General features: G+C 46.7%; 1 protein-coding gene across 12 annotated transcripts in view; it reads left to right on the plus strand.

Moving 5' to 3' along the window:
- The window catches only part of CUX1 (cut like homeobox 1), a 367,924-nt gene that overhangs the window by 257,428 nt on the left and 96,707 nt on the right, over positions 1-13,789 (plus strand). For all 12 annotated transcript variants that reach the window (XM_036308912.1, XM_036308918.1, XM_036308921.1 and 9 more), the window contains exon 9: positions 6,454-6,502. In XM_036308912.1, the coding sequence (XP_036164805.1) occupies positions 6,454-6,502 (49 nt within the window). The remainder of the gene's footprint in view (positions 1-6,453; positions 6,503-13,789) is intronic.

The raw sequence follows: 13,789 nt of genomic DNA on the forward strand, positions 1-13,789 counted from the left end.
TGGAAAAGGAGGTGTTTAGAGGAGGTCATTCTGTAATCAGCTGTTGACTCTCTGCTTCCTGCAGAACCCTGGCCCACAGTGAGGATGAGAGGATCTTGACCCAAAAGCACTTTGGGTCTGACTGGGAGGGAGGGAGCCAAAAGAAGTTCCTGGAATCCACCAGCCCATCTAAGGCAGACTGGACTTGAACACTAACCCCCGTGGGAATGCATCCGAGGGAAGGATTAGTCCATGCCGAAGAGGCCACAGACCTCATGGGAGAGGAAGTGTTGAGAGATGCAGGCGGGGCAGGCGGAGTCAGCCTTGGGGAGCTCCCCCGAGTGCAGACTTCAAAGGGCTGGCCTGCCAGGCGGTAGGATTTAGATTGTACAGGTGGGATATAGGTGTAGGGTTTTTTTAAGAGTAATATTGTCAAATCTGTGATAGCTCACTTTGTCTACAAAGAGAAGGAAATGCTATAAAAAGTGTTTTGTATGACTTCACCTGACAAAGATAAGACAAATAAGGTCAATCCCATATATAAATATTTATGAAAAAATACTAAATAAAATATTAGCAAATAGAATTCAAGAGGACATTAAATGTGTAATACACCACAACCAAACAGGAGCAGATGACTGTATAATTTACCACTTTAGTGGGTCAGAGGAGAAAAACCATTTAATTAGCTCCATAAATGCTTAAAAGGTACTTAATGAGATCAATATCCATCTTTTATTAAAGAGTCTTAATAAAATAGGAACAGTTGGATATTTCATTAACAAAATAGGAACATAGATATTGAAAGTCTAAAATCAGGAACATGCTTAACGGTGAAATTTCCGATGTGTCGCCATGAAAGCCAGACATCAAGCCAGGATCCCCTCTGTCACTCTTGCTGTGATGTGGTCTGGAAGAGCTGATCAATGCCATCATCCCGGAGAAAGAAATCGGAGGCATAAAAGGGGCAGGAAGAGACCATCCTGTCATATGTGCAGATGAGGGCACAGGGTATCATGAAAGCCCAGAGAGCACCCACAAAGCTGTTACAAGTTTAAAGGCACCCACCACGGCGTGATTTCTTTGTCTAGAAGGTTGTTGCTCTCTCAGCCCCGCTATTCTCTGCCCAACAAACTTGTCTTCATCCTCCAGATGCAGACCATGCCTCTCCTCCACGACATCTCCCTCCTCATGTTTGCAAAGCCCTTAGGATGTGCAGGTGTACGGTCAGTGACCTAGTAATAAGGCAAATACCAGTGCTACTAAGTCAGCACTGCTGTCTCCACGTGGACATTTGCTGCCCCATCAGCTGTGGCACATAGTAGGTGCTCAGTAGGATTGAGAAGAGACTGCCCCTCCGTCCCCGGCCTAGTCTATGACCTACTCCCATGGGGTGGGTCAGTGCCTGTGCACAAGGAGGGCACAGTGCCACCTCCTCCGGGTACAGTCCTGCCTGGCTCTCGCATGTGACTCAGACCAGCCTTTGCTTGCGGTGAGATCAGACTTCTGCACTGTGCCCAGCTCCTCATCTGTGTGCCCAGGTGGGGACAGAGAGAGATGGCCTTTCCTGAGGACACCCACCCCGATTAAGGGGTTCTAGACCCACAGCCAAGAAACCTTCCTCAGTGCCTGACCCTCTGGCCACCTCCTTTTCCTAGTGCTCTTTCTGATGCTGGTCCAGTGAGCCCACTGTGTCTCCTCTACCTCCTTTTACTAAGAGAGCCTGGCCTGGTGTGTAACTTGTCAGAAAAGCGGTCACCTTCCTGACAGCTAAGGCCGTCAAACGCAGCATCCAGGTGGAAGGGGGAGACTTCACTTTATTACACATACGGGAGCTTTTTGTCTTAATTTTTAAAACAGGGAAGATTAATCGTTAGCTATTTCTTCTTTTGATGCTCAAGAACTTTATAATCTAGTATTGAGACTTTCAACTTGGGTCCAAGAAGACACACTGATCTTTGAAAGCCGCCAAGGACACTTCTCTAACTGCCTGTAGATGCACTTGGTCTAACAGATCCTGATGACAGTATGAGTGTTTGGGTATTGAAATATGCACCAGCCTTGCCTTGGTGCCATCCCTTAGCACTTGGGCAGCTAGTGTGAAAGTAAACACAGAGTTCCCAGTGTGGATATAATCTCCCTTCCATCCACCTTGACCACGTCCTTTCGAGTTCCTCATAAAAATTGCTGCGTGTTAGTGCAGAGAATACCCTGAAATGATCCGTAGGAAGCTGACTGCATAAACCACATATTCTAGGCCAAGCTGAAATTACTCGCTCTTTGAAGTCGGAGTGGAACATAATGCCGTGCAGGTTAATAGATCAGTGAGAGCTGTTTTGTCAGCTCGTAAAAAGGTGAGAGAACTAAATTTTTATAATAAATAGTTTTGCTGAGCAAACAATACGTGCTGTTATTATGGACTTTGGAAAATAAATGATTTTAGACTAATGTCAGGCTCCAGATCCTGATGTGGTAGTTGGGCCTTCAAAATGAAAAGAATGAAAAACCTTCAGAATATTGTTGACACTCACTCTATGAAAGCACATGGCATTTAATTCATTACTGCACTTTTCAGATAACATTTATAGTTGTAGTATTAACCCCTGGGCATTTTCGTGTTACTTATTGAGGGCAGTTTGTCTGGGAGCGTTCATTTTGTTGGGAGGGCAGGGCAGCAGTGTGGAGAGGAGTGCTTTGCACAGACTCAGTGGCGGATGTGTTCTAAGATGCGACCATCGCAGACGATCAAAGCCCCCACCATCTCCGTCCTCGTCTACAAGTGCCAGTGGCTGCACTTGCCATCTTCAAAACCCCGATCACACTGAAATATCCTGCTAGATATATTTTTGATCTTTTAAAAAGCATGCCCCTTGAAAAATGAATCACAAGCCTACAGACTTTTAAAATAATAGTTTGGCATTTTCCTTGCCCACTGCTCCCTGGTTCCTTCCATTGTCTCCTCCTGTGGCTTCTGGTCCATTCTGTGAATGGGAGCTGCAGCCCCCCTGGGCCCTGCTGTCATCAGGATACCTGGTGCTGAATAGCCATGCTTTTTAACAGCAGAGCTCAGTGTTGTCATTATCATTTGAAAGCTTTGGAAATCTGAGAGTTGCTCTTGTAATGAAAGGTAAGTGCAATAGTTGTTATCACATTCAATATTTTGGTCAGTTTAGTGGTTGCTTAGTAACTGAAGTTAAACTGACCACAAGATGGAAAAACTTGAAATTCACTTCTAGGGATTGCCTCAGACTGCCGAGAAGGCACCTTTCTGTTTAATTGTGACTAATTCTTTATAAGGGAATTGAAACCTTTTGGAAATAGTGCATTGTTTTCTGGATATTAGGCATACTAATGAGTATCCAAAACCACGCACTGTCTGAGGAGGCTCTAAAGCCCATCCAGGTCTCCTAAATCTGGTAGAATTTGTCCCCACGGGTCCCAGCCTTGCTGCCAGCTCTAGGTAAAGCCAGGCCCCTGGGAACCCCTCTCTTCTCTAGCCTCAGCTTGTGTCTGACCCTATACTGGCCCCTTGGCCAATGGCAGAGCCAGGCAAGGATTGAACAGTGGATAAAAACAGGCAGCCACACCTCTCCCCCTTATCTCCAGATCCAGGATTGGGAATTCCCAGAGAATTAAAGGTGAAGCTCTGACCAGAGGATCTTCCTGGTGGAGGAGAGTTATCAGTGATTCCTCTGGGTCCTGGGGTCATCCCCCCCCGCCCCGCCCCTTTTTTCTTTACTCAGCAAAATACATTGAACACCTGCTGTGTGTCTTTCTCCTTCACTTCATCCTGAGAGAGACAGCAGGGCCTGCCTCTCTGCCAGAAAGGGTAGCGGCACCCCCAGGGAAAGCTGAAGAAAACACCCCTCTGTAGGACAGACCCCCCCCTCCCAAAAAAAAACAAAAAAAACACACAACAGGACGTATGATCTGACAGGAATACAAAATAAAGCATGAGAAATGCACTCAAGAAAAGAAGGGAAGATAATAGCAGCATAAAGCAAAAACAAGGAATAATTTTTTTAAGTGAACGAAGTAGGAATAGGTATGAAAAACAGAATAACTAAACTAAGGAACAGAAGAAACAAGGTGAATTACAGGACCAATACAGCTACAGTTGGATCAAATTGAAGAACCACCCCAAAAGCATCTAGAAAGGATAAGGAAAGGTTGAATGATGTGTAGGACAGAAGTAGATGTACAACCAAATCCCAATAATAGTTCCAAATAAAGCAGAAGAAATATGTCAATGACAGATAAATTAGCCAGAAGTAAGGAAGATGAAAGTGCTCGTTGAGGACCCAACAGGAGTGACTAGGAAAAACCCTCGCCAAGGCCCACACTCAGGATCTCTGCTCACTCAGCCAGGCCCTCCACACCCTGCGGCTGGGTCCTGCAGCCAGTTCCCCTCATCTGCTCAAGAGAGACATGAGACGCCCTGGCCGGTTTGGCTCAGTGGATAGCCTGCGGACTGAAGGGTCCCAGGTTCTATTCCGGTCAAGGGCATGTACCTTGGTTGCATGCACATTCCCAATAGGGCAGTGATGGCGAACCTATGACATGCGTGTCAGAGGTGACACGTGAACTCATTTTTTTGGTTGATTTTTCTTTGTTAAATGGCATTTATATATATAAAATAAATATCAAAAATATAAATCTTTGTTTTACTATGGTTGCAAATATCAAAAAATTTCTATATGTGACACAGCACCAGAGTTAAGTTAGGGTTTTTCAAAATGCTGACACGCCGAGCTCAAAAGGTTCGCCATCACTGCAGTAGGGAGTGTGCAGGAGGCAGCTGATCGATGTTTCTAACTCTCTATTCCTCTCCCTTAAAAAAATCAATAAAATATATATACATTTTTAAAAAAAGAGAGAGACGTGAGACACCACCTATAGAGTTTTTTCAGGTAATCAACAGCTAAGTGTTTCCATCCTTCTCTTGTAAAAGCACAGTACTGGCAAGATCTGCAGGAGCCATGTCTATACGTGCCCCTCCCGTAGCCCTGCCCCGGGCCAGGAAACTTGTAGGTGTCAGAAATGTTCATGGCACGAGAGTGAATGAATGAATGATTCCAGTAGCCAGGGAAATTTGCTGGGTATATCTGGACTTTGTAAATACATATGAATAACTGTTTGATTAAAGTACAAAATTGTGTTTAAACATTATGATTTGCCTTAGGAAGAGTGTGTTCACTTTTTATTTCATCTTGTACCCAGTGGAATTGGCACTTCATCAGCAGGTTGTCAAGATAGCAGCTTTTTGTACTGACTGTCAGGTATCCTTTTCTGTCCTGTTTTAGACCCTTCACACCTTTAATTATTTTTTTATCCTTTGTCGTCATTAGACTACCTTTTCTTTGGCAGAGCAGTTTTTTTGAAATCTTGGAGGTTTCCGTTTCAGATGATGCGGTGAGATGTTTAGTAATTTAAGCTGCCCCCACAACCCACCCCCTTTCACTTTGTATTTTCACCGAAGAGGCCCAGTTGGGGTGTTTGTCTTCCAAAGACACTGCCTTCTTCACGAAGCCATCCTAAAAATAACTTCACTTAACTAGGACATTTTATGAATTGTTTCAGACTTTTCTCAGACCAGTCTGAAAGCAGGATACTATTTCAAACAGATACAATGAGCCTTGAACCCGATTACACACAAGGCATCTGTTACCCCGTCCGAACTGCGGGAAGTTGATAAAATTGCCTCAAATCGCAGTGTGCGGCTAAAGGCTAAAAAAGCTTTGGGTGCAGCAAACAGCAAAACCGACCAGCCAGGGACTGAATATAGAAGTTTGGGGCAGTGACTTGCCAGGGTGCCCAGTTCTAACCTCCCATAGACTTTCAAAATTGACCATACCCTTCTCAATAGGATTCTCAGCATTATTTTCTCTCATGATGTTATATGTTGGAACCATATTATTGCCTTCAAATTACTCAAGGAAGTACTTTCAAAACAGGAAAAAAAGGGCCTGGAACTCCCTGTGTGTGAGCAGGCCAGATGCTGGTGGTGAACTCAGGTGGTTTGTAGAGCAGACTGCAGAGTCTCCGACCTGCATTCCTATCCTCTCTTCCACTTCTTGTGTTTCTCTCAGTCCTAGCAAACTGCTACTCATCCTTCAAAACCCAGTTCACATGTAATCTCCAAAGCCTTTTCAGATTCCCTCTCCCAAGGAGAATTCATTCCTTGTTTTTCCAGACTACTCTGTTCAGAGTTCTAGTCAACCTTTTGGCAGGACACTGTACTTTATCTTTTTATGATTCTCTCCCTGACAAGATCAGGAGCACCTCAAGGGCAGGCCTACCTCCTCCCAGTGAGCAGCGGTGCCCGATCACAGGACTGCATGGCTCTTCTCTCCTCCTACACTGGGGACTCTAACTGGAATGTGTACCTATAAGTCATTCTGCCAAGTTCAGAACAGTGGGCACCCCGGAGCCTGGCTGGCTACTGACTAACGCTCTCTTCCTCTCGTCTCCTAGGGCCGATGAAATTGAAATGATCATGACGGACCTTGAAAGAGCAAACCAGGTAGGATGCTTGATGGCTTCAGGGATAAAGTCATATTAGCACAGCCATTTGTCGTCTTGAAAGATGCTTCTCTCTAAGTTAGAAGCCAGTTATTCTTGTATTTTTTACACACAGCTATCAATGTTAACACTTTTCCTGATGTCATGAGAAATACATGAAAAGTCACAGGCAAAGTCTTTGATGTGACCCAAGCATCCCAGACACCCCCTGGTTGGTGATGGTCCACTGGGAAGTGGCTCATACCCGCCTCTGTCCGTGTGGCAGCCATTATGCTGCAGAGAAGTCTTTATCACTCCCCTCTGCTGGGTGAAGCCACCTGTCTGGAGAGAGCCTTCAGCGGTCAGCCCCCTTTTGGCTGGTACTTAGTTGGCACAGGTGCCTTTCAGGAAGTCCTCAACAGTGTCTGGCACAAAATAGGCACACGGTATTGGTGGCTCTAAATGCTTAGCTGCCTGGAAAATTTGGCCACCTGTAGAACCCCTTCCTTCTCCGAGGACTCCGTAGAACAATAAGATAGTTTTATTCAGCAAATGGTGCTGCTGCTTTGGAAAGAAAGGGCTTTTCCCATTTATCTTCTCTATTTGTGGGAGAAATAGCCAAAGCCATGATGTTCCTCAGCCCTAGACTGCACAGGCCATGGCCTCCCCAACACTCAGTTTGACAGCTGGGCAGCCACAGCACAGGAAAGTGTGGGGCTGTGCCTCCGTGGCCAGCAAGCACAGCCCCCACAGGTGGAAGTCCTTTCTGGGTCTCTGGTCGCAGCCTCCCACCTTCTGCAAGCTCCATAGGGTGCCCGCCCCTTGGCTGGCATTGCTTACCCAGACCAAAAAAATCATCCTCAACTCTGATTAAAATGTGAATGTCAGTTTATGCATAAGAATAATCCCAGGATGTGTGAATTTCTTCTTTCTTAACCCTTTGAGTGCCAACCAATATCCTAGGAACTGTGCTAAAATTGCCAAGGCATTTTGAGTTAAGGTTTTTAAGTTTTTTTCCCCACATAAAGAGTGAACTACTAGCATCTAATAGTGACACTGCAGGAGGAGCGTGATCGCACTCCCCGGCACTCTAGGGGTTAAAGGAAAACTTTGTGGGTTCTGTATTGTATCCCCAGAGTGACCACTGAGGACCTTGGGCCTGGCCATTGAAGGCCCTCAGTAGAGATGCATGGAATGAAGCGCCTGAGATAGCATTATCACATGTAGATATCCTGGTAATAGTAGAAAGAGCTACCAATTCTTGAGTAACTTATTTTGCGCTAAGTTGCCTGGCTCTGTTCTAGGCATCTCACATGAACGGAGTCACTTAAACCTCAGTGCAGCCCACTAAGATCAGTGCTGTTATGATCCCCATTTTACAGATGAGGAAACCAAGGCAGTGGCTGCTCATTGCAGAGCCAGGCCTGGAGCCTGTGCTCTTCACCAGCACACTAGGGAACAGGCCACAGAACAAGGGCCCCCTTTGCCTTTCTTTCAAATGGTCTTGTTTCCCAAGTGCCCCCATTCACTCAGCTCCTTCTGTAAAAGCACTGCTTCTGCTTCACCTCCCAAAGCTGCTTACGTATTTATTTACCTTTACTTATGAAGCTAGTTGACTTTGGGTCTCTGTTTTTACTCAGCACCACTCAACTCTGCAGAGACCTGAACTCAAAAGTAGTTACTGGAAGGTTCACCTCTCTGTCACAGGATTGCCATTTGCGTTTCTCAAATTCCCACCCATCCAATTTCCCCAGTCTGGGGTGCCTTCTCTTGGATGGCGCTTTGGGATAAGCTCTGATTTGTGCAGCAGGTAACCTTATTCTGTGAATGTCCAATGCAGGCTCTGAGGCAGTCCCAGGTACTACAGAAGTTTGGCCAAGTTGATGCAATTCTCAAAGGGCTGAGGCCACCTGGACAGGTCTCAGTCCTAGAAGACAGTTGGCAGGGCGATAGAGAAGGGTGACACCTCCCAAGTGACACTTGGTTCATTTCCCAACTCAGTACTTCCTGCCTGTGCAGCCTCGAACAAGTCTCTTAGCTACGACTTGCATTTCTCTTCTTTTTTTTTTTTTTTTTTAAAGAAAAAAGATGAACTTTGAGGACATTATGCTAAAAAATCATAAAAAGACAAACACTGTGATCCTACTTACATGAAGTCCCTGGAGTAGTCACATTCACAGAGATTAGGCCAGGCACTGGGGGAGCAGGGTGGGGAGTTGTTTAATGGGTGCAGAGTTTTAGTTTGGGAAGATGAAAAGGTAGTGGGGATTGGTTGCCCAACAGTGTAAATGTGCTTAACATACTAAACTATATGCTTAACAATGGTTACGATGGTAAATTTCATGTTGTATGTATTTTACTATAATTAAAATTTTAAGAAATTTTTAAGTGAGAGAAAGGGAGGGAGGGGAATACTAACTAGTACTTCCTTTGCAAGATTGTTTTGAAGATTAAAGGTAAAATGCCTGGGTAAGAAGTGAGTGCTTGCATAAATATTCATTCTGTAGTTGCTAAAGAAGCACAGGTTTGGGGGGAGCATTATAAAGCCCTGTTCTGGGGAAATGCCAGCATGGTGGGGTGGAGAGAGGCATAGGAGAGCTCCACCAACAACTCGGGGTGAGTTACCAGCCTGATGTGGCTGCCAAAATAAATCATTGCAGCCTCAGGCTACATTAATAGAAATAGTTTCTAGAATGAAGGAGGTGGTGATTCTACACCTGCAACAATTAGTTCATCCCCAAGGGAATAAGCATTTATCCTGGAACTCACGCTGTAAGGGAAGCAGGTACATGGAGTTCATTCAGAGTCCCCTCTGTGGCCAGGACAGGGAAGGGACCCTAACACCAAAGACACCAGGAGGTTGGAGGATGTTCCTGATCCTTAGGGAGCAGAGAGAGACGACAGAGGGACTCGACACCAAGCTCTAGAGGAATAATTTCAGGAATGTAGGATGCTAAAAGATTACACCGGGGAAGGCCTAGTGCGGGACATGGTAAATTTGTCCTTGTAGCTCCTCAGGGCTGGCCAGGAGAAGGGGTCTGGCTGTTTCATAGCTGAGTTCAGAGGCTGGTGGAAGGGAGTGAGCTCCCTGTCACCAGAACTGTGCAGGCCAATGCTGGCCAACCCTCACTGAGAATATGAGATAGGGCATCAGACAGAGTATGAATGGACAGAGGGATTGAACTAGGTGGCTCAGTGGGTAGACAAGGACGACTCACAAGGAGAAAAACTCCCCAGGGAGGCATGAGGATGCATACAGGCAGGCGAGGAGGGACATGATGAGCTCTGGGTGTATAGGCCATTCCATAAGCCAGAACCATGAGGTTCAGAGAGGGAGAGTGGGCCGATAGCAAGGGATCCAGCCAGGTGTGTGGAGGACCTCATCCTGAGAGCAGTGCGGATCACGGGTAGAAGTAAGATATCAGATGAGTCCTAGAAGGATCACTCTGGCTATACATTGGAGAATGAATGGGAATAGAAAGACCAGAAGCCAGGGGAGCAGTAAGCAGCTGTTGTGATAGATCGGGGCAAAGAAGACATGGGCCTGAAGTGAGGCGGTCCCAGTGGCTGAGTGGAGGTGGACTGGGCAGGAGGAGGCCTACAGAGGGCCACACACCAGCAGGGCACAGCCAGACATCTGGTTCAGCCGCCTTTCCCCTCCCCATCAGGGGAAACCCCCAGGAGGAGCAGTTTACTAGTTCATTGGCATATAACAGTATTTTTGCACAAGCTTTGTAGTCACGGTGTTCTGCTGAGACCTGCAGCTCTATTTTATTGCTGAAGTGCTTTTGCGTCTGGTGTGGAGAAGTAGAAGAGGGTCCACTACCGACCATCAGTTAGGTCCGGTCTCATTTGCACCTGTTTGTTAAACGTCAAGGCACTTTCATTAATACTGTCATAATTGGTGGCAATAAAGGTTCAGAACCTTTGAGACTTCATAGGAAATAAGAAACCACAACTGTGTACTCTCCAACCACATGAAACGCTGTCTGTGGGCCTAGTGACTGGGTTGGCTTCTCTGGCTGCGCCTCCACCAGCCCCTCCTTTCAGAGCAGCCCCAGCAGGGCGGGAGGACGTTCACTCAGCGAGTGCCCCCCTCCTGCCACCTTCCTGATGGTTAAGGAAGAGACTACCCTAACAGAAGACCCTCTCAGGTGGTGGTTCAGAAGGAAACCAAGGTTTAACTCCATTAAGGAGGAGGCGTCAAGATTGAGAGAAATGCAAAGAGAAAAAGAACTCAGTGCAAGGCGTGGCATTTTCTTTGACCAAGGTTTCTGTGTTCTGGTGGCCTTGAGCAAATCCTGTCTCCCAGCACATGCTTCCCTACCTATAGACTGAGGTAAGCATTCACACCTCTGAGAGTTCCCCCACCCATCAAACCCCAGTCATATAACAAATAGTTTTGAGCACCTGCTGTGAGCAGGCCCTGCTGGAGGTGCTGGTCTCACCTGGGCTCTTTGCCAGTAAGTTGGCCATGTGTGCACCCCTGGTCACTCCTTGGGTCTCCTGGGAACATTGGTTTCTTCGTGTGATAAATTGGGCTCCCAGGTCAGGTGGGCCTCAAGACCTGGAGAGAGAGTCCCTGGGGCAGGAGGAGCTAGGGAAATTGGCTCCTCTGGCTTTCCTGAAGTTGATTCAGGCTGTGACAAGTAAGGTTTACATGGGTAGCCTTGGTGTAGTTCCAGCATTCAGCCTGGCTGACCTGAGAAAGAAATCCAAACCAGTGCGCGCTGAGTCCTGGAAGCATGGGCAGCCGGTCTATCCGGGGACTTTGGTGGCCAGTGCAAGGCTACATTTATTGGGACACATGGCAATAAATTGCTTAGTAGAGCTTCCTCACCTCTCTCCTATAGAATCACTGAAGTGGGGTCACCTCAGGCTCTAGCTCCTCTTTTACTTCCAGCATTTACTCTCACTTCTCAGAAAAGTAAAGAAAGTGAGCAACAGCCAGCAAGCGGAATCTCCGGGAGAGCAGCTCAGGCAGGGCGCTGTTCTTGTCATGGGGTGGCCACTAAATCACACCCAGCGCTGTCACCAGCTGCCGGTGGGAGCCCTGGCTTTGGTCCCCAGGCTCTGCCTCTGGAGGGACAAGGGAGGAGGGACCCCACCAGTGGAAACAGAATGGAGTGTCTGCCTCATAGCAGCCACATCTCTGTGTCTGAGGTTCCAGGTCAGAAAACAGCACCAGAGTTTTCCATCTCCTGCCATTGATTCCAGTTCTAGAAACAACCAGACTTTATCTGGTAGGTCTGTGGACAGTGGGAAGATGGGAGACCCCAGAAACAGGTGACACCACGGTGCCGACCCACCGTGCCTCAGCTGCCAAAGACGGGACTGAATTTACAACTACAGCATCTCCCTCCCAGCCGCTCTCAGTCCCGTTTCATTTTCAGTTGCTCAGCTTTGTCCATGTTTGGCTGCACAAACCACCTCAACTCATTTTTTTTATTGTTTTGTTTTTTATGTACTCAAGGTATAAAGCCTAAATAAACAATACATATCCTAAACAATCACAAAGCTGCAGTGGAGTAGCCAAGCCAAATGTGATTAGCGGCTGTGACCGGCATGGAAAGGTCACAGCCACTCTGTACATGAACTTGGAAACGGAATGAAGTACAGCAGCTCTGGAAAAATTATGCAAACCAAGGGTGAAATCATCAATAGCTAGATCCCTGTTCTGTGAGCCACTGGCCTCTGATGAGACAGCACTCTGCTCTGAGCAGCTAAATGCCTGCATGAGATCCTGGTCAGGGACCTCCTGCCCAGGCTGCCAAGCCCTGGTGGTTCCAGAGCACTTCGGAGCCAGCATTGCCAGACAGGGTGGGCAGTGATGCTGCCGCCTGGCTGCTACCAGAACACCTCCTCCACCAGGCTAAGAAATATTTTTCCTAGGCAACGAGACTACAACTGTGTCAAAATGTGCCTTATTCTGGCAAAGTCATGGAGACATTATGCCCAAGGGTTTAGCTAACTAGAAAGTGAAGAGTAAACTCTCCGTAATAGGACATGTTTATCAGAAGAAGCTTGGAGTGGCACATTTAGATATAACCTTGGGAAATCTTTCTCACTGAAAAGACTTTCCTGCAGTTAGCAGGAACTAGAAATCACCTTGCCATCTTCGCCACACAGGCACATTGCCGCCTTTCCTGGTGGGTGCTTATAGAGCAGTGGTTCTCAACCTGTGGGTCGCGACCCCTTTGGGGTACGAACGACCCTTTCACAGGAGTCGCCTAAGACCATCAGAAAACACATATATAATTACATATTGTTTTTGTGATTAATCACTATGCTTTAATTATGTTCAATTTGTACCAATGAAAATACACCCTGCATATCAGATATTTACATGACGATTCATAACAGTAGCAAAATTACAGTTATGAAGTAGCAACAAAAATAATTTTATGGTTGGGGGTCACCACAACATGAGGAACTGTATTAAAGGGTCGCGGCATTAGGAAGGTTGAGAACCACTGTTCTAGAGTCTCTGGAGCAGAGAGGGAGGGAGGCGACTCCTGAGCACAGACAGGCCTGGCCAGGCGCCGTGTGAATTAGATTGAGTGCAATTCCAAGAGTTCCTGGAGAAGCAGGGCAGGCGGCCACCAGCACCACCCTACAGAAGTAACTGCTCTTGGGAATATCCTAATTTGTCTGTAGGCAGAGCAGATAGATTTGTGCTGCCGTCACATGATGGGATAAAGCTGCTGGCCTGTTCTTATACAAGATTGATCAGCAAGTACTGGGGCAGGCTAACTTCTTGTTTATCTTTTTCAGTCTTTCTTAGCAATTAGTAGACCCATAACATCACACCACAAAATGAGAAAACACATGAAATAGCCCTGCTCAGCCAGGCTTTTCTCGTTAATCTTTTCTATTAGCAGAATGTAAGTCTGGTAGAAAGAACGAGCACGATATTTCTCAGCCTGCGTGTCCAATGTGAATTAGCTACCGTTTCTCACCCACCTTAGAGTTTCATCTCATTGTAATTGTAAAATCAGGACAAGCCCATTAATAAAACCTTTCTGAATGAGCTCTATGTACCGTGCACTTCTGCAGATGTTAATCCTTGCGAGGTCTCTGAGAGCGAGGCGGCATTTCCATTTTGGAGATGGGAAGGTGGAAGCTTAGTTAGGTAACTGGCCCTGGTCCCTCTCTCCCCAAATACGCAACCTCTGCCCACTGCACCACAGTGCCTCTCACGTGGCAGACACTAGGGTGACCTATTCTTGCCATTCAGTGGGAAATCCTGATTGGCTATCCAGTGGCATTGGCTTCCTTGGCTGGGAATTACATGCAAATAATAGAAGTG

Source organism: Myotis myotis, unplaced genomic scaffold (assembly GCF_014108235.1).
Source record: "Myotis myotis isolate mMyoMyo1 unplaced genomic scaffold, mMyoMyo1.p scaffold_m19_p_5, whole genome shotgun sequence".
NCBI lineage: Eukaryota > Metazoa > Chordata > Mammalia > Chiroptera > Vespertilionidae > Myotis > Myotis myotis.